General features: G+C 33.1%; 3 protein-coding genes across 5 annotated transcripts in view; all 3 read right to left on the bottom strand.

Moving 5' to 3' along the window:
• The window catches only part of Csk (C-terminal Src kinase), a 114359-nt gene that overhangs the window by 33741 nt on the left and 59213 nt on the right, over positions 1–21405 (bottom strand). The window lies entirely within an intron of this gene.
• Positions 1–21405, bottom strand: part of LOC136417311 (mid1-interacting protein 1-like) — a 223246-nt gene that overhangs the window by 151058 nt on the left and 50783 nt on the right. The window lies entirely within an intron of this gene.
• Positions 586–3751, bottom strand: LOC136417312 (transforming acidic coiled-coil-containing protein 1-like). Of its 3 annotated transcripts, none has more exons than XM_066402960.1 (7): positions 3472–3751; positions 3326–3411; positions 3192–3232; positions 2986–3143; positions 2081–2209; positions 1874–2023; positions 586–1818 (listed from the first exon to the last, which is right to left on the bottom strand). In XM_066402960.1, the coding sequence occupies exons 4-7, from the start codon at positions 3135–3137 to the stop codon at positions 1638–1640; spliced, it is 612 nt and encodes a 203-aa protein (XP_066259057.1). In that variant the 5' UTR covers positions 3138–3143; positions 3192–3232; positions 3326–3411; positions 3472–3751; the 3' UTR covers positions 586–1637. The 3 variants fall into 3 exon arrangements, with proteins under 3 accessions (XP_066259057.1, XP_066259058.1, XP_066259059.1); XM_066402961.1 differs by having other exon boundaries at positions 2986–3138; XM_066402962.1 differs by lacking the exon at positions 3192–3232.

The following is a 21405-nucleotide window of genomic DNA, read 5'->3' as shown; positions in this document are numbered from 1 at the left end:
TATAAATTTAGTAAGCTGTTCTGAGTTAACCCAAATAGCTGGGGAATTTAACTTGTCAGTTGATTAAAATCTTCGTATTTATAGAAGATGCAAGTTAGCAGAGAAGGAATAAACAGATGTTTGCTTAGACATTAAAGGTAGCAAAATTTCTATTTTTCTTAGATGAGTGGTACGGAGTCCGATAGTTCGGCCCAATACAAGCCTGTTTCATCTCTAGTTAATTATATTTTTCAAATCCTTATCCCTTTTCTGTTATTATTGAAGGTATCTTTTTTAAGAATAGGTACCATTCTTTTACTACCCGATGTTGACCCTCTCATTAAAATCGAAACTTTATAGTTCATAATGTGTAAACACCATTTATATGAACTGCTCATTCATTATTGCTATCTTGAATCTTCATTAAGGAATTTAAATTGAATCTTAGTGGTAAACCATCATGTAGGTGGATAATTTATATTATTTATTTTATTCTGACTAATTAATCAGAATTTATCTTATGAATCACTATATTAACTTTGAAGATACTGAGGAATTCCAAGTAATAATAAGCAACAATTTAATTTCATAAAAAATAAATAAATATTTGTAAAAAACGAAGTACCTATATATTAAAAATATTGCCACCGAATCTTAAGTTTATAATACATAAGCCAAAATATACATATGAATAAATACAATGCAATACGGTGCTTTATTTAGGCTAATATTAGAATACCACACCAGTGGAAAAATAAATAATTTTGTCATTACAATACGTATCAGTGTTTCCATAACATATTTAATGCTAATATTCGAAGTAACTGTTAACAGTGTGAAGCATATTACCACAATTATTATACATACCTCCAATAGCAATTACAAAGACAACTTTCATTGATTAAGTTGTCTTGGTGGTCAGTTTTTGTTAATCGCTTCCTAACTGTTTCCGGAACGTCTAAAATGACTGAACAAGAGTCTCCACCAATACTGTAGGTTTAAAACTGGGGATTAATACCGCGGTCAAACTTTATATTAAGTTGAAAAGATGACTCCAATAGAATTGAAGAACTATTGCTACCTGACGGCGATTTGTGGCCAGAAAATAAGTTTCGAATGTGGTAAAGATGACATCAATTTTTAGTTTTTATACTTGAGAATTGTAAATAAATAACACCTGAGAGTTCTCTACTACTTGAAAAAAGCAGAAGTGGCCCATCAGAACTTATTTTCTGGATATCTCATATGTACAGTATTACTATGGAAAACTGAGAACATGGATTTTATTGAAAATTAATGAAATATTAATACAACGAGATGAGAAAACTCCTACATTACGATTTACTCAATTTTTAAGTATTTTCAGTTATGTTACAATGAAAAAACCATTATAAAAATATAAATTAACAACAATAAAAAAGTAAATATGAAAATATAAAAAATGTTGTATGAATCATTGTTCATTAAGAATAATCACAAAATATATTTGGATAAGCTAAACCATAAAAATATCAGTTTTGGTTTAGTGAGAATCACTTAAATTAAACGCAAACCTTAAAAATACGACAGTTATTTAATAAGCAACAAACTGACATTTTTGAGGTTTTGATGATTATGTTGCACTTAAAAAATAACTAACTATAGTATAATAATATAATTTAAACTTGCTTCCCAGTGATATCATCACATAAGGCTGACAATTGTTGGCATTCCTCTGTTTTTTGGTTTAACGAAGTTTCTAATGAGGAACATTTAATCTCTAAACGCTTTATCAGTGCCCTTAATTTACTACTCTCATATTCGTATTTGTCTCTAACATTTAATATTTCTATATTACACCTGGAATAAAATTGAAGAATTTGGTTTTATTAATTTTGTTAATTTAAGAACTCACTTTTCAATTTGAGATTTTGCATATGTCTTCAAAGATTCATACTTGGCCTCATTTTGTTTCAATTTCTCTTCAGCAATCTGGAGATTCTGTGTCAAAGCTTCTTCATTGCTTTTAAAACCGTCCACTATTATTTTGCTTCTGTCATATTTTCTGGCGAGTGTCATAAATTAAAATATTATCAGGAAAATGGCCCTGAAGCAAACTTACTGTAAGACGTCAGAAAAAGCCAACTCCAGTGTGGCGAAATGCCTACTTGTAGTTTCATGCTCCTGTTTAAGTTTTTCTAGTTCAGAACTCTGATCTGATATTGTCTTTTCATAATCAGATAACAATTTCCTATGAAGGAGAAATGTTTTGAAATGTTAAGTAAACATAGGGGGTTTTATTTAGATGTGTTCATTAATTGCTATCTCCTAAAGATAAGAGTTACAAAATCGGTTAAAAGGGGAAAAAAGTGCAATTTTTATAGACTTTGTTTGCCAAATTGCTTTTGGCCTCAAACATTTTTTGAAAAATGTAAAACCAATACAGCCCTCATGTTTTTTGCCACATCAATAAGAGTTTAATCTGCATTCCAATATTATTTAGTAAAAAAACATATAGTGGCAAATGGTTTTATATTAAACCTATTTTTTGCAAGTCTAATTGCTTCAAAAATAGCAATAATGGACATATTTAAATAAGACATGCCACATAAACAGTGGACACTTACAATATACACATGGTTAATAGAGGAGATACATAGTAGATTAAATAGAGAAAACAAGAGTATTTTATGACAAAACATGAACTTTTTGGAAATAAAAAAATCTCAACTAGTTTTAGAAATATTTGAAAAAATCTTATACTTAGTCTAATTACTTTTCATTGTTTTAATTCTCAAGTTTTCACTAAGTTAACTGACTTCATATGAGCAAATTTGTATAACCTTGTATAGAATTAATGGATTTGGGACAAACTGCAGGTATATGATAAATGGAATATGTTGAATGTGGAACAGAAATATTTTTTACTGCATGCAAAAATTATACAACTATACAGAAAATAAATAGGATTATAAGGATATTATTATGGTCAAAATTTCACACACTATCTTTTAATAAATTACTTACTGATATCGAGATATTTCAGCCTTAACAGACTGGTCATTATTGTGGGTTTGTTTCTGGTTTTTGAGGTCACTCTTCGCTCGAATTTCAAACTCTAAGCTTGACTTTTCTTGTATATTAGACATTTGTAATTGAGTGTTGCTTAATTCATCCATACTATTCTGAAAGCACAATTAATGCCTGGTAATTGTTTTCTTGATCTTACATACCTGCGACAATATTAACACCTGCTTTCTATTAAGGCCTGTTCCTGTAATGGAAAAATTCTGGATTATTGAGAGACTCATTTTTAGCTGATATTATGAGTTGAAGAGAATAAATATAGAAATGTTTAATACTCTACCTTTTACTGAATAGGAATTTTGGCATTCCTCATGGCTTAGTAATACTGTATCAAGTAATTCTGAGTTCTTGGGAAATAAGTTATCGCTGGAAAAAAATATTGAACAACCGATGACACAAGGACTTAATTAGCTTCTTTAATCTCACCCTTCATGTGATAAATTTGGGTTCTGGGTTTCCACCGTGGGTTCTTGGGTCCCTGAAGCAAAATTTTTACATTTGCTGGCGCAATGCTGTCATGACTTGAATTAGTGAAGTAATTATTTGGTTAATTAGTTTGTATGTTGTACTGCAGGCGGGAATGTTTTTAATACCAAGGGGGGCCCTATTTTCATTAAAAATCACATAATTAATAACATCTGTAAAAAATAAGTAAATCCGACATTAGACCAATAACTTTCCGATGAAACGTCAAAAACTGTAGACGTCACTGAAATGCAGCATGCGTGCCTATAGATGTCGCAGTTAGATGTACTGTTTCCCGTTATTAGATTATGACCGATTCATTCATGATTCATGCCCGGAAATAACGTAAAAGAAAGAAGTTTCAGGAGAGTTTTTATTATTGTTATGGTGCCATTAATTACGATTAATGTATTGCTTTGTGATGTACTAATGGAATAGAAATTTTTACTCATAAGCGAATCAGCTGGAGAGTATATATATCCTCCTTTCGGAGGTATCCGATCCATGGCCGACATTTTCGGGTCAGTCGAACATGTTCTCTACAGGGTTGTTGAGGGTTAGTTGCACATTTTCTATACAGAGTGTCCCAAATTGTAATTGTGTCAATTTAACCATATATTTTTTATGAAACAGTAATATTAGTTTGCTATAAAAATTACATTCGAAAAAAAGCTTTATTATCGAAGAACAGTGTCAAAGTTTGGTAAAAAAATGTTTATTGTTCCTAAACGGCCGGAAATATTTCAATTATTTTGTAGACGTTAACTTTCAAGCACGTTTTTCAGTAAAAAAATTATTTTAGTTCTGTTAGTGACGCCTCTACTAGCATGTCTATATATTTTTAAAGAGAATTGGTATGCCTCTACTTTTTCATAAAATGAAAATTAATTTTGGATTCGTCAGTCAATACGGAAGAAAAAAACTCACTTTCGATTTTTTTGTACGACGCCTCGTTTTCGAGCGAAAAATTCAGAACCCTTTTAGAATTAGCCGATATGGCCGCCTGCTATGTCATGACATTTCTTAAACGAAGCATTTTTCGAACATGATTTATAGAGCAAATTAGTATGATTTTTGGATGTACAATACATACGGTTAAATTGTAGCAATTTCATATTCTAGCTAAATATCTCAAAAACTGCAGTATTTAAAAATAAAAAACTAGAAAATGTTTAAAATTTCAATACCCCGTAGGTGGGTAATGAAGCGTTTGAAGACTTATGTTTAAATTAACTTTTAATCATAAAATAAGATCAAGAATTACTCCATTCCGTGTGCATGTATATGATATTTCGGAACACTTTGTATTGTATCGGATCAGGCTCAAAATGTATTGCTCCTTTCACTAAACACAATGAACAAGGAGAGGGTAGAGCACTCCTAAAGCTCTATGGGATATTCTTAATGTGCTTGGTATATAAAATAAATAAATAAACCTATACTGTATAGGGAAATGGTATATACAAAAGTAAGCAAATACCAACTATTGTCTTGTTTTAATTACTTCCTGAATGCTTAAAATTACAAGTATTCATACTTAGAAATATATCAGTAAATGTATACCTGTATGTAAATATGTGTAGCTTTGGAAGTAGCTAACTTTTTTTGATGAGATTGAGAGTTTTTAAGACATTTTTAATGAAAATTTTGCCCAATTTTACATTTTTCATAACAATTCGGGAATGAAAAATAATTTAACAACGCCGGTTACAATATAATAAAAGTCTCCAAAAATGATAACTTTTCCCTATTTAACTAATTTTGTAACTCTCATTGTCTCGAAGTGAGTAATTGTCGGTATATTTACATTAGGCATTCGGCATAGGGGAGTTGGTACCTAGTCACCTATGTAGTATCGGATTTTGTACTACTGTAGATATAGGATGGTGTTTATATCTTATAATGAAATCACAGATAGGAAAGGACTATAAGTATGCGTTTATTAATGTAAAGTGAATAAAAGAGAGTGTTAAGGACTTTAGGTTATTGTTTCTTGGCGTAGTTTGCTTAGTTAATTTATTTTGTACTTTTATCCCTTAAGTTACGCCCATGTGTATCGATACGTATTTGAAGGATTCCATCTGGGCGCCAGACCATCGTACCCATCAGGCCATATCGAAGGGCTCTTTATGGCTGGGAAATACGCTGCTCGTTAAAGGAAGCTTTCTAAATTGGACCATTGCCGCGATCCGCAGTTCGGCGGATCTGCAATACTTCAATGAAAGCGGCTTGTATAGGTATTTGCCAGATGGCGGCGATTTGTGACTTTAGGCGCAACCATTACCCATAAGGGCTTCTGGTATTGGTGCGCCCCTGGTTGGAGTTCCTCGGGTTTAGTACTTAAGGGATGATCGCAGTAATTTTGCTCTCTTCGACCGGTGCTCGCTCCAGACATGTGATCGTAAACGTAGTTCGTAATCTTCCCAACTAAGCAAACTCCCACTTCATACTTAGACCAATACTTTACCATTATTTATATAAGTGAAAATTAATACAGTTCACTTTCGTAAACCAAATTGTTGTTTTCGTAGTTTCGTTTATCGAAGGAACCTCAACAGAGAGTATAAAGTAACTTGTGAGTTTAGCGAGCGCGGACGCGACTTCTGAGTTACCAACGACAACGGGACTCAGAAGAAAAGAGGGCCTTGTACATGCCCTGCAAAATCTTAAATACTAAAACCCATGGTGATAAACCATGGGCGTACCCTGGCTAGGGTGCCATCTGCACCACCCGCCGCTTCAAACCGTTACGTCTTAGCTGGGAATTGGAACTGCCACTATAGGGCCAACGAAATCTATCAAGGGTAATTCAAATGCTGACAAAGTATATTACAGACGGTTCCAATGCCGACCCGGTTTATTGCGGGGATTTCCAACACCGACAAGACATAGCATGAGAAATTCCCATGCCCCAACTAATGCCCTCCAGGGTCGTACCCCAGGGATATGACAATCTTAAAGTTAATGCCTACTATCTAACATGTACACAACTTAACAGTAACACCTATCTACAAGGGACGCGATTCTACACTTATTTCTTGGGTTTCTTCAAGAATTTGTTAACCAGTTGTTGGTCTAAAAAATGTAACAAATTTAACGTCTCGTTGCTGCATTTTTTCCTATTTTTCAAACTTTCAAATGATGGAAGCATTGTACTTTTCCCATTTTTCAAATTTTGTTCGTTGATATCTCGAAAATTTGCTGATCGATTGTTCCAAAAAAAAATAGAACAAATTAATTGTATGATATATTGCAGTGCTTAGTTCACAGAAAGAAACAGAGATCGTCTTCATTCTTTATTTTTGTAATATCGAAAAGTTCTCAAAAATTTAAGTCCCTCAAACTGCGTTTCCAGGGCTCTTAAGCTTGAAAATTTAATGATTAATTGGATATTTGTCATACTTACCGGTATGAAGATTAATCGTAATTTTGCGAGTTTGTCTTCCGACAGTGGATCTGGGATGGGCTGCAATCATACCAGAAGTTCGGAAAATTACGATTTATTTTAATAATGATGTTGATATTATAGATATTTACAGTATATTTATGTGGAATATCAAATATCAATATTTAGTATTATGTTATAAACAAACATCCCTTAATTGCAAGCATTCTGGATCTCAGTTGAGCTGTCTTGTCCAGGGTGTGTAAACATAAGAAGCTTCAACACTTAAATTTTTAAAATCAGATGTAGGTTATAGTTTTTGTTATTTTTCAATTTTTAACCAGTACTGGAGATTTCTGAACTAAACGAGATATGTTCGATATCAAAATATACATGTATTTTGTTGTGCTCCCTATTTCCGGCATAAGCCATAGTACTGTGAATATAGGATGAGAATTTCTCCAAAGGGAGGATAAAAAAAATGAATTGCAGGTACTTACCTCCAGCCAAATCCTCGTCACTAAATTCCAGATTTTCGTCACTGTCCCTTCCCTATTAGGTACATACAAACATATGAAAAGTTTTCATTCAATTAATAATCGGAGAGCAATTAAAATTAATGATAATATTTAAAATAAAAGTGTAATTAGTTTCCTATATCGATTGATATTATATTGATAGTTGATTAGGCACCTAATCATTAGGGCATTTGAAACATAAAGGGTCACATGGAAATTTGAAAAACAGACAACTTTAGCATTTCCGGGAAACATACCCTAATGTATTTTGCAATAATATTTGTCACATATTCCATATCGAAATCCGGCAATATTAGCACGTACACAAATATATTCACAAATACTGTGTTCACCTATAAAATACCTTTAGTTGCCAAAGGTATAAATATAACTGAATAGGTACTACCTACGTAAGTTGGTTTGGTACTTGGACACTCAATAGTTGATTGAACCAACGGTAAAGCGTTTATTTTAAATTTAGAAATGATTAAAGCATAAAATTTTCTACATGGCTGGTCTCTATGACGTATAAAACCTTAATGTCCGTCCTGTGACCGAGTACAACTTCTATTAAATCTATATAAAATGTGTTAATATGAAACTAGATTAGATGGAATAAAGTGGGTTCTAAGCCAAGGGCCTTGCAAAGCCCCGGGTTTTACAGATGTAAAACAGGGAGATTGTGTTTTATTGTCGTCAGTTATTGGTTTTGCTTTCAAATATCCTCGTAAACATCTTAATGCTTACTTTATACCTTCGACCTTTCCCCGCTAAAGTACTTCAGTAAGATACAAATAGCTCTAGTGGAAATTTTCTTCTCCCAATTAAAACCATTTCTCAAATTTCTATCGGCATTGTTCTCATACTGAAATAATCAGCAGGTCATGCAAGTATTTTATAGTCAGCCAATTTGGCAAATTTTCTTCAATTTTTAATATAGTCTTCTTTGTGGAGTCCTTGATCGATAATCCCGAGGGATATTAACTGTGTGGAAATTTCATGTTTCTTTGCTGGAAACAAAATAGGTGTAACAAAGTTCGCTTAAAACAAATGTTTAATTTCCCTATCGGAGTGAGTTCGTTTCTTGGAATAAAACATTTTACTTTCTACCCTGTTTTTTATTACTGGAAGTGACACGAAGGGATAAGAACTTCATGATTTATTTATGAGTCAAAAATAGAATTTTGATTTCGTCCAGTTTTCTCTCTACTAAAGAAAATGTAAATCTTCCGACTTCTTTCGGAACTTATCGGCCACTCGCCTTTGAAGTCGTTTGATTAATATTCTTTTAATTCCATCTTTTTATTGTTTTACGCATCTCGAAATTTCCCTGCCACTCTATGAATTATTTACAGGGTCTGATATTAAATATTTATAAATGATGAAGTAACTAAGCAAAATGAAATACTTATTTGAGAAAACGCCCTACTTTTTAAAGTTTTTTAGTAATTTATAATTGGTTTTGTTTGGATTTTTCCCTAGTTATATAGGGTGTCCCAGAAAAACGTGGATTAAACGACACCACAAATTTCTTAAATTAAATTTCTTCAGTTAAAAAATAAAATGCGCCATTTGAACTCAAATGACGTACACGAGTAAAAGCTTTGTTCTCATCACAGTGTTCTTGATTCCAGAAATTTTTTGAAAGCCTTTTTTCTATTTTCATTTTCTTCATTTTCGCTAAGCTTTTACAGAATTAAAAAGCATGATTTCCAAATTGCGGAAAGCCCTTCTGCTAACGTTTTTAGACCTACAGATTTTTCAAAATTAAGTTTCTCATTTACACTTCTTTTGGTCCTTGTTTCCATCTATTTCAAATTGCGTCCAGTACATCCCTGTTTGACACACCATGTACGTTGAATCAAAATGTTACAAGTCGTTACAAAATTGTACAATGAAAAAACCTTTTTTTAATCAATCTTGAAGCCCTATATTACAAAAAACATGGTTGTATGTAGATATATTGAGTTAAATCGGTATATTTTCAAATGGAAAATTTTTGGTATCATTTTGGAAACACTCTGTAATAATCTCTTTTTACTAAAATTTGATGTGAAGATTTCAACAAATAATAAAAAAAAAGCAAGAGAGTTGGTTGAGTTGATGCGCTTTGAAAGTGCTTAAGAAAGTTTCATGAGATGTTTGCCCTGGCGTGAAACTTTGTTGTTTAGGAATTGGAAATCCTTGTTTTGGCTTAACAATAATTTAAAAACATAAATAGAAGATAAATGTTCGGTATTATTTCGTTTGAATAGTTGTGTTTTCAAAAACAAAACTTCAAGAGTATCCAGGACTTGTAGAGTTGTAGAGTTGTTATGAAAGCTTTAAATTCGGTGGAATCTGGAGAAGCAAAGAAATTTTAGAATCGACAAATTTAGTATTTAAACTTTTTCAGGAGTTAAAAGTTTTTGGAGAAGAATTACTTAGATTTGTGAAGGATAAATATGGCCAAAGAAGCATGTGGGTGGATAATAGCCTCCACTTTTCTAGCTAACAAATCGATTTGCTACGTTTAATAGGGACCTTCCGAGAAGAAGGACGTTTAGATAAGCACCCACTTCCTACTTGTCTAAGAAAAACACTTTAAAGCAGTTATTAATTAATGTCTCAAAGACTCAGATATCGTGTTCAATGAAACTTGCTAGCGGAGGAACAAATTGCTTGTTCTTGTTGAACGAAAAGTCCCAACGCACGAGCAAGTGTTGGCGTAATCCAACTTATTTGATTTATAGTCACTAATCCCTACATTTTTGATGGAAATTTATAACATATTCTGCAAAAAAATATTTCTGCGAACCGCTAACTTGAACTAAATCTCTTGAGAGGGTCGATCTGAACCAGACAGTTTTCCTGGGGAAGTGGACGGGCCGTAAAATTTGTACTCACTTTCAGAAGCGATTTAAAGCTTTTCTTTTTGTATTTTGTATCAGTGCTGTTTTGCTGGAAACATCTCTGATTTGTAGCCTTTTTCACTCTTTTTAGAGGGAATTTCAGAAAAAGAGCTGAATTTAGCTGGCCTGAGTTTGCCACTATTAAGTTACAGTTAAGTTTTATCTGCAGCCGCATTAAAAAAGTTGAAAACTTATAAAGAACTTTGAGGTGATCGCTTTTTAACAGGATGTTAAGCTCCCTTTATTACCATGCACAAGACGGAAAATTGGGATGTTTTTTTTCATTGCATTATTGATTGTAGATTGGAGATCGTTTTAGTTTCAAGCGGCGATTATTTATCAAACAGTTTTCTCGAATGTAATTTTAGAGAGTAGAAATGTAGAAGTGAATTATTTATAACAAAGTAATGTGGCCGTGTACTACTACACGTTATGGGTAGAAATGATAACATCAGGAGGTATCTCTGAAGGTTTAAGATGAGAAGATGGGTACAAGGTTACCTGCTGTCCGCAAGGGTTTTCGAAAGATTCAAAAGTTGTATCTGTCCTTAAACGATTTTCTTTTGGTATAGTAACTTTATCCAATTGAATTTGTATATTTCTTAAGGTATTTTCCACTTATTAAAGAAGCAACCTCCTTTTTTCTAGAAAATGTTTGCAATTTATAGATAACTTTAGAAAGGTTTTTGAAAAGAGATTTTTATAGCCCTTGAAGAATTTTTTGTAGCACAAAATGAGTTGCTCATCAAAGAATTTTGAGCGTCCCGCGGTAAATTTTCGGAAATTTGGAAAATTTCTCAATGTTGCCGGTTTTTAAAGATGTTTGAGGATTTTTTTCCATTAAAAAAACTCTAAGGGTTATCCATCAGCCATCTAGCAATTCTTATGTTAAACTTGCTTTAGCACTTTAGACAGTATAGAAGATTTAGATGTATTTTTTCCATTTTATGGCAGCCTTTTATTTTGAAGCAGCAGTTATATGTTTATTTTATTAGCAATTTTCACGATTTTTCATCTCAACGAAAATTGCCCCAATGTAGAACTAAATAATTCATATGAAGGAAATGTGGCTGTATTTTACACGACTTTACTACAAACCATACTAGGAATGATGGCATCATTATTTAATGAGGTTTATCCGGAGGTTCAAGACCTTAGTTATATAACGAAATCAGGTCACTAGGTGAATTGAAATGTACTCTAATCCATTCTCTGTTGTTTTCAATTTTTCCTCGTACTAGTAGGGACGGGGGATCGGATCGATGCTCCCCTATAATCCCCCAGCTGAAATGGCGATTTGCCTCGCAGCTTTTTAATAACTTTGATGTACAACTGTCGCAGTTATAGCTACACCCACTTATCCTCAAGGGATATTTGCAGCAAATGGCTCGACCTGCGTCAGCTGTTACGCAGGGATGAAATAGGCGTGTGCATCCTTTTACGTGAACATTGATGTGATTAAAAATTTCAATATTATATTATGAGGTCGATATTCCCATTCCTAAGGCTGTCGCAGCTTCCCAGACAACTTTGTACAAATCAATGAAGGCCCTTGCGCAAGAGCACAAGAGTGTCGCATCAGGATCCTCTAAAGAGTAAGACGAATAAGATAAGGCTTTTTATTTGCAAGTTGTTTTTACAGGCAACCAACTCCATTTTGAGCAGGTAAAAGTGGTACTGAGGATAGTGGTTCGTTGTGTAGCTAGGACCAGAAAAATCAAGTAATAAACTTTAGGAAGCGCTGTCGAACGTTAACTCAGTTTTCAAACAGTTACCGCTAAAAGTTTCAGGCACGCTAAACATACCAGGGGTAATAAAACTAGGTTTGATTTATCTGCTGGAGGTTGATGCCACGTTGATTAATGACGTAAGTTAAAACTGAATTTGCGCCGAGTTTAGAGCGAAATTCTCGGATGTGTTGAATGCTGCGCGGAGCTTTTACAAATATATTAAGAATAAGTGTTCATTCAAGAAAGACCCTCTGTCTCCTGCCTTTTTACGATTCGCGAAAAGCATCTACTTTACTGCCTTTAAGATTGTTTTAATACCTGGAAGTTACTAAAGCACGTTGAAAAATGCAGTCGTGAGGGGTGCCGATGAAATTCACCATATAAAGTGCCTGCAACCACTGGAAATTAATTTCCGGTTGGTCTGGAAGGATGAAATGTATACGTCCGCGAACCTCTGCTTCTGTTATTGCCACATATAAAATCCAGTTTGAAACACTCTAAGTTAACCCTCGAGCCAAGTAACCAGGTCAAGTATACCTAATATTATCTTTCAATTATGTTTTATAGAAGCTTTAAAAAGATTTCCTCAATTTACACTATTTACACCTTAATAAGGTTGTTTACTCTTGTAAATACCGACTTGAGTAGGCACTCTTAAGAGCACGATTGGACTTAATGGTGCTCCTTAAGAATATACGTTTCTCCTTTTATTTGAATATCCTTCTCACCCCCCAAAATTCGTGGATTTCCCTACGAACTTCTTATGCAATCTCTAGATATCAAACAATTTCTCGAAAGAACTTAATTTAAAGATTTCTCAGTGTAACAAATAAAAATAAGATTTTTATTCCCAAGGCGAACACAAGTTAGCTACTTATGCACATATACATCTTCATTTCATTACAACGATTCCCCTTTTGTTCTCGGCGATTTTAGTAGTCCCTCTAGGATAAAGGACTATTATTATTGCAAGTTACGTTCCACGAGCATTTAGGTGCATTTGCATAGATTAGAGCTTAATCCAGAGATTAACCAAAGGATTGGCCAAGGTGTGACCTCCATTGAACCAGTTAAAGATCAGATTTGGCAAGAATGTAGCCCAGGCAAACATGGTATGATTATCATATTACGCCATTCTAGGCTGTTAATCTAAATTCAGGTGTCACGCGCGTTAGTTTAATCAATTTAATTTCGCGACAAAGAAATACATTTAAAAGTAACATTTGTTTTAATTACAAATTAAATATAAATTAAAGTTTTAATTAAATCGATATCAAAATGGTCTCATATCTCAGAAACGAGAAGAGATTATGCAACAGGCTGGTGCACATTTAAGTATTATTTAAAGCTTTTGCGGTGAGATATCTATGCTCAAAGTTGTGAAATTGTCTAAAGCTAGATAACGTGCCTTCAAAATTAGACATTTTTCAGAAAAATTTCGAAATTTGTGCAGTGCCGTTTTTCGGTGTAGCCATGCATCAGTTGTACACTATATTAAACTTGGTTATCTTAATCGTGATCCTGGAACCTGGGGAATCCAGTCCACCTTCAATTTACGGAACTTTAAAAAATGAAAAAGTAGGTCGTATCTCAAAAACTAAAAGAAATATTATGGGTAAAATAATAGAGTTCGTGGAGGCAATTAATTTGAGGTATTCAAGTGTGCTCGAAGTTTAAAAAGTACGTAAAAGTGATTACCCATTTTGAAAGCCCTGTTTGAAAATTTTCAGGAATTATTGAAAATGTTTAAGTAGTGAAAATAAGTCGGGTTAATTTAGATTGCTGCAAAAATCATATCGAAAATAAGCCTTGCTATTAACAACTTAGAAGTAGTGCACGATGTGCACACAAAGTATTTGCCGGTGTTCACTAAAATTGAAGCCAATTCCTGGACGGAAGGCCGCCATGTATTAATGTCTCTGTGAAGTCGTTTTATCGTCAAAGATGCAACATGCGTCGGCGCAATCGATGCATATACCTCGTAAGAGTAATGATGACGTCAGTTCCTCTGTTTCATCACCATGGATTAAGGTCTTATTTGTCAAAAAAGCACCAAAATTATAAAAAGTAATGTTGCTTGTCGGTATTGATTTATTCAAAATAGAGGCAGTTTATTGGGTTTCTATCCCCAGCTTCTTCCATGGTAACAACCCTTACATTATTATTATTGGTATTTGGGTATTGATATATGGAGCATTGCTAGTTCCTCCTGGGTTTTAAATCAATACTCTCTCCAGAGTAATTTAGATGCATTTTTAATAAAATGTGCATCATATCTTCATCGGTTGTGACATAATTCCATTGCAGAATGTTCGTCACTAATTTAAGTTTCAGGCCATAAAACCGTGTGCAATATAGGTCACTATAACTCAAAATAAGTGCTTTATAGTTTAAAGATTTACGCAGCTAGATTGCCTCTTTGTGAAATTGTAATGAACGTACTATCGTGTAATTTAGCTTTGGAGTTTAAAGTATTTTGCTGGACTAAGTAGCTTTTAATGCATCGACGTCATTAAGTGGGGCAAATTACAGCAAAACCACCTGGGGGTAGTTTGTTTGGAGTAAGGCATACGTTGTTTTAAATTAATGATTCACGGCTGGAATAAAAAAAAAGCAGATAGTAACTTTAGTCCTAAGCTAAACCCATTAACCTATTACGAGCATAACTCGGCGTCTGCTATTTATTAAGTAATATTGTGCTGAGTGTCAGATGCAGTGCAGAACCAAGCTTATAAACTGCCCTTGGGGGCCTTAAAACTGCTTTGGCAAATCTGTACTCTTTTTTAAATCGTAAAAGTAATTCTCGAGAGATGTTATTTCGTGATATTTTTTTGAGAAAATCCAAGGAAAATATCTGGCAATATTCCTTAATGAACAAAACCTTTCAAACATAATGCCTCAATTTACACTTAGTGACTACGCCGGGGAAATATTTAGATTTTAAGGCCCAAACTTTACTAATTTTGTTTTCTGGGTTCAGAAAGTCGTTATAAATCTCCCGCTTAGGATGCAAATTGCCTAAGTCCACTTTTGACAAAATCCGGGATAATGTGTCACTTCATAAAACAAAATCTGCTTTTAATTTGCAAATTGCTTTTGCGAGATTTAAGAAGTAACTGACAAGAAAAATTATTAAAGACTTAACATTGCGAAAAACGATTGTTATTACCTTTTTGTTTGTTATCGAGCGGGAAAAAGAGCGTCGTTTAAAATATCGTGAAGAAAATGGCTCATTCGCCGCAGAATGTTGGATTCATTTAACCCAAACAAACAAAATTCAAGCGTTAGCTATTAATTGATGCATTTATAGCATAATTAATTCGCAAATCCCAATATAACCGCACATTAATACTCTCTCTATCGGTTAAGCATTCTCACAGACAGTTTAACGTTCCATCTGAATCATCATTGCAACTTTATGTCTGAAAATGCCATAAATTTGCCAATGAAATTAAGACTATTAAACTCCGCAAAAGATGCAAAATTAATAACGTTCAGCGTTCAAAATAATTCGCTCAATATCTCATTTCAAGTTGTAGATGCTAAGTCCGAGTAGACGCTATTTCAATCAGTCTAATCAAAATTATGTTTGAAATTTGGTGAGTGAGGGTTGCTGGAATTTTGATATAATAAACCGAAAACCAACATAACAACTCCTTTATTCGTTTTATTAAGCGATACTGCTGTTAATTTATTTCTAACCATCCAATTTATACGTAATGCTTTTGATGAGAAAACTAGAAAATGTAGTAAATACACCAATTTTTCAAAGGCCTTTGACACACTTGGTAGTGTGATTTTGTTAACACAATCAGTGAAGGTTGGACTTTCGATTAACGTAATTACCTTTTTTCTTAAAGTTAGATCAGTGAAATAAGCTTCTTTTTACAGATGTTTTTACGTAGAATTCAATGGTGTCAAGTAAATTTTCAGAATGACCTTAATTTTCCAGATATGACGTGATTTACGTATTTTTTAATGGTAATCATATTTGGCTATGGACGCATTAAATAGCTTTTTTTCCTGATTTCATTGATATACTTCATTGTATTATTAACTTTTTGCATGCATTCAAATTTATCAAAATCAGCTAAATTTAATATTTCTTACAAGATTTTTTTTTGGTTTCATTATCGTTTTCGTGTCGTCATTTTAATTTTTGTTAGCCACTTATGGTAAATAAAATTTGTTTAAAATGTTTAAATATTTTATTTAAATTATTTGTTAAAAAACCAAAATCCTTCAAACACATTTGGTTGATATTTTATCTTATTGTTAGTTTTTTGTTGTAGTATAACTTAAATTATTTTGTTTTCCATGGCTATCTTGCTAAAAATATTAAATTTGTCTTATTTTGATGATTTTGAATGCATGCAAAAAGATAATGATACAATGAAGTATATCAATGAAATCAGGAAAAAAGCTATGCGACCATAATTAATTATAATTACCATTAAAAAAAAAAACAGTTTACGCCACATAGGGAAAATCAAGGTCATTCTAAAAATTTGCTTAACACCATTGAATTCTATGCAAAAACATTTGCAAAAAGAAAGTTATTTCATTGATTTAACTTTATTAGATTTTGAGATATTTGAGTTTAAATATTTAGGCAATTTTAAATTTGTTTCTAATATTTTAGAAATATGATGTAATATGTCATATTTAGAACCGGTATCGCATTACATATGAAATTTTGTCCGATCTTGCCCATTTAACTGATATTCTATTTCTTCAAATGAAAAAGTTATCCACACTGAGAGATAGATGATGGCCACCCTGTATAGTCCGTTTTGAAGCGTCATCCGTGAGCTATCAAACCACTTAATTTGATTAATCTAACCGCGAAGAACATTACCAAATAAAATGTCGTCTGACAAGCAGCACTTGAGGCACTGTCTCCTTTTTATTTTTCAAGTTAAAAAAAATGCCGCAGGAGCGCAAGAAATGATTTGTTCAGCCTTAGGAGAGAATGCTGTATCTTATAGTACGTGTAAAAAATGATTTCAAAAGTTTCGGAATGGAAATTTTGATCTCGAAGATGAAATATGCCCTGGCCAACCAAAAAAGGCTAACGGTGAAAAGTTAGAGAACTTACTCAATGAAAGTCCCTGCCAAACACAAAAATAGCTTGCTGATGCACTCGGAATGACTCAACCAGCTATTTCGCTACGTTTGAAAAAGTTAGGAAGAATACAAAAGGAATGTCACTGCTCCATGATCTTAGCTCAGAAAACAAAAATTTGGGGCTGTGAAATTGCTATGTGTCTACTGACACGATTAAGAAAAAATACTTGTTAAGTAAAATTGTTACTGGAGATGAAAAATGGATATTGTATAACAATCCTAAAAGACAAAAGTCGTGGGTTCATCCGGGAGAGCCATCAGCAAATATTGCAAAACCAAACATCCACGGACAAAAATTGTTATTGAATGTTAGGTGAGATTCCAAAGGTGTAATTTAATATGAGACAGTTAAACCAAGTGAAACTATTAATGTTAAGCGTTATGAAGACCAACTAGTAAAATTGAGTGATGCTATTGAGGAAAAAAGATTTAATGGTAGTGGAACGCGGCAAGTAATTTTGTTGTACGACAACGCGCGATCACATACAGCAAAAGACACTCTTGACATTATCTTCGCATAGGACTGGGAAGTCCTTCTCCACGCGGAGTATTCACCAGACCTTGCGCCTTCTGATTATTACCTTTTTCGAGCATTAAAACATCACCTAGTCGATATACACTTTCAATCTCTCGAAGAAGTTCACCAAATAATGGAAGATTTTATCCAATTAAAATCCCTATCTTTCTTCCGAGATGAGATCCGAAAATTGTCTGATAGATGGCAAGAATGCGTTGAAAGTGAGGACAATTATTTTGATGATTAAATTGTTTTTTTTCTGTATAAATGTTGAATCCGTTAGTCAGATCGCTTTAGCCCTTCGGTATATATGTAAATATTGTAACTTCCCTTTTTCCAACAAGGTCCAGGCACGATCGAAAAATAGCTAAGCTGTACATAATGATAGCGTTAGTATTGTTAGTTAAAGGTTTAAAGGAAATACTGTTAAGTTAACTCTGTTAGCTTGTTAGTTCTAAGATGGAAAGAGATCTGAGGGGGTTGCTGTCTCGATATAGGACGCTCAAGTGTCTCAACCTAGTTAGCAGTATTCTCGTTAATTAAGAAGGTGGTGCGATCGTTATCTTGGTGTAATATTTATATTGGGTGATTGACGTCTAGCCACTCTTTGTCGGCATGGGTGAGAAAATGCAGCCGCTCTTTGTTGGTATTCGTGAAAAAGTAGCGACCAAGTAATATCAGTACGCTGTAATGCCGCAGGTGGTATTATAAGTCATTAATTGCTCTCTAGCCAGGGCACGACACTGTTTTATTACCCTTAGATTTAGTATTTAAGATCGTCCCGAACCTGAGGGGTTCTCTTTCTTTCGAGTGGCTCATCCGTACCTATTATCCGTGGAACAGAGATTAAAATAATGTATCCATCATTGGAATAAAACTAGACAACGATAATAAAAACCTACATAAATAAAAGTCTAAATTGTTAAAAGAAGGTCGTGAATTAATTTACACACCTGATAATACATTTCAGGATTGCTACTCGTGTTTAAGGTGCCTCTTGCCTATTCTGTTAAGTGAGTTGTCCTTTATGATTATCAATTGCATAACTAGGGGCGGATTCATAGCACGTCATTCAGGGACCTTGGTGTTCTCTGTGATTATAAATTGTCATTTCACCGCACATGGAGGAATTAATTAGGTCAGCTATATGAGAATGTAGGGATTTGTCATTTGAAATACTCCGGGCTTTCATAATGGCGAGAGTGTAAAATTATTGTTTTACTTTGGTAAGGTTGTTGTTAGCGAATGTGTTTATTTACAATATGGTTTTAAAGCTATTAGATGCTATCGCGAAGTATCCAGTGGCATTTTTTTAAATACCTGAATTTTACTTGAACAACCTGGGGTTTCCCATAAGGAGCTGTTAAACAGGCATTCCATGCAAGTTTTCGTGCCTTAAATGTATGAGCTCGCATGCAATTCACTACCGCTTTGCAGATTTTTGGGAAGTTTCTTTGGAAAAATATATTCAAAAAAATATTCAATACCTAAAATTCTAATTCGATCCGTAGTTGAATGGTTCTACCAATTTGCCCTTAGACTTGCCGATAAAACTTTTAGAAGTCTTTCTAGCATAAAAAATCGGATTTTTTTACTTATACATCCCCCGTGAACAAATAATTTCTCTTAGTAATGTTTTTCGGAGTTGTAAACATCCTAAATATCAAATGTTTGTGAGGAAACAATTGGAAATATCAATATAACAACATGCGTATGTACAGGGTGGCCACCGAGAGGTGACCCTGTACCTTATCTCAAAAACTGTAAGAGTTACAAAAAAACTTTAAATATAAAAGTTTCATAGTTTTGTTAATAGTTTTAAAGTACTTTATGTTTATGTATACAGCATGTCTCATTTTCGCGGAATGGAAACCAACTTTCTTATTTTGAATTAGACAGTATACGTTTTATTTTTTTATTTGATTCTACATAAAAATCTAAGCCTTTTTTGTATTTAGTCATATATACTTATCTCTCATAGTTTTTGAAATAATGAAGCTTTCATTTTTGTTTTCAAAAAATCAACTAGCAAAGAAATGGTAATATTTACTTCAATATGCAAATCAAAACGATAATTTTTAAATAGCAAATGAATGATGGTCTACTAACACTTAATATCTGGTCACTTTGCATTATTAATATACAGAGTGCCGAAAAATTTTGATAAAAAAATTGAATTTTTGACGGGCAAAAAGTCAAATATTTTAAATGGGACATCCTATATATTAACTTATATTTTAAATGACTTGTATTTTCTCTATATTTTTTCATATATATGTCCTATACAAAAAGTTAACTTGTTTTTGATTTATAGGTAATTATTTGTAGTAGTGAATATTTCTTACTTCGACCTTACGTTAGAAAGGGCAGAACACTAACCAGTAAAACATAAAAGACATAATGTTATAACTCAATTATATTTTCAACATATCCTCAGCGGTTAGCTATACAAGTAGTGTATACTAATTCTAATCTATTAATAGAATTGCGGATAAAATCTGTTTGATTTAAATGAATTATTTCAGCGCTAATTCTCTGCTTTAGAGTTTCGACATCGCTTACTTTATTTTTATAAACTACACCTTTTAGATGTCCCAACAAAAAAAATCTAAAGGGGTAAAGTCGGGACTTCTGGCGGGCCAGTAAAAAAAATCATGTCTCCCTATCCACTTTTCAAAATTGAGTTGCAAATAACGTGTTACTTGCCTCGTCGTATGATATGGGGCGTTACCTTATTGAAACACAAGATTGTTTTTAATGTCTTGGGGCAATGCCGCTATGAGTTGAACAATTTTATTATTTAAAAAATTCAAATATCGTTAGCCGTTTAAGATGTGTCATGGCCTACTTATTATTCTCTGTAGATCTGCGTGTATGTAAAATAAATGTTCTGCTCTTTTTAACGTAAGTTCGAAGTAAGAAATATTCACTACTACAAATAATTACCTATAAATCAAAAACAAGTTAACTTTTTGTATAGGACATATATATGAAAAAATATAGAGAAAATACAAGTCATTTAAAATATAAGTTAATATATAGGGTGTCCCATTTAAAATATTTGACTTTTTGCCCGTCAAAAATTCAATTTTTTTATCAAAATTTTTCGGCACCCTGTATATTAATAATGCAAAGTGACCAGATATCAAGTGTTAGTAGACCATCATTCACTTGCTATTTAAAAATTATCGTTTTGATTTGCATATTGAAGTAAATATTACCATTTCCTTGCTAGTTGATTTTTTGAAAAAAAAATGAAAGTTTCATTATTTCAAAAACTATGAGAGGTAAGTATATATGACTAAATACAAAAAAGGCTTAGATTTTTATGTAGAATCAAATAAAAAAATAAAACGTATACTGTCTAATTCAAAATAAGAAAGTTGGTTTCCATTCCGCGAAAATGAGACATGCTGTACACATAAACATAAAGTACTTTAAAACTATTAACAAAACTATGAAACTTTTATATTTAAAGTTTTTTTGTAACTCTTACAGTTTTTGAGATAAGGTACAGGGTCACCTCTCGGTGGCCACCCTGTACATATCTCGACGTTTACTCTTCCCTTCAAAGGTTTTTAAATGCCAAGTGCCAAGGATGGTGATTTGAGGGAAAATGTTGCTTTTATCTTTCCCTTTTAGTTTTTCGACATGGGATGTGTAGGCCGTAATTAAAAAGATGCCCTTCACCAGGATGTTTTGGCAAATATTTACGTTGTGTCCATCT

This window comes from Euwallacea similis, chromosome 27 (assembly GCF_039881205.1).
Source record: "Euwallacea similis isolate ESF13 chromosome 27, ESF131.1, whole genome shotgun sequence".
NCBI classification, from domain to species: domain Eukaryota; kingdom Metazoa; phylum Arthropoda; class Insecta; order Coleoptera; family Curculionidae; genus Euwallacea; species Euwallacea similis.
This window is presented reverse-complemented; position numbering and strand designations above follow the sequence as displayed.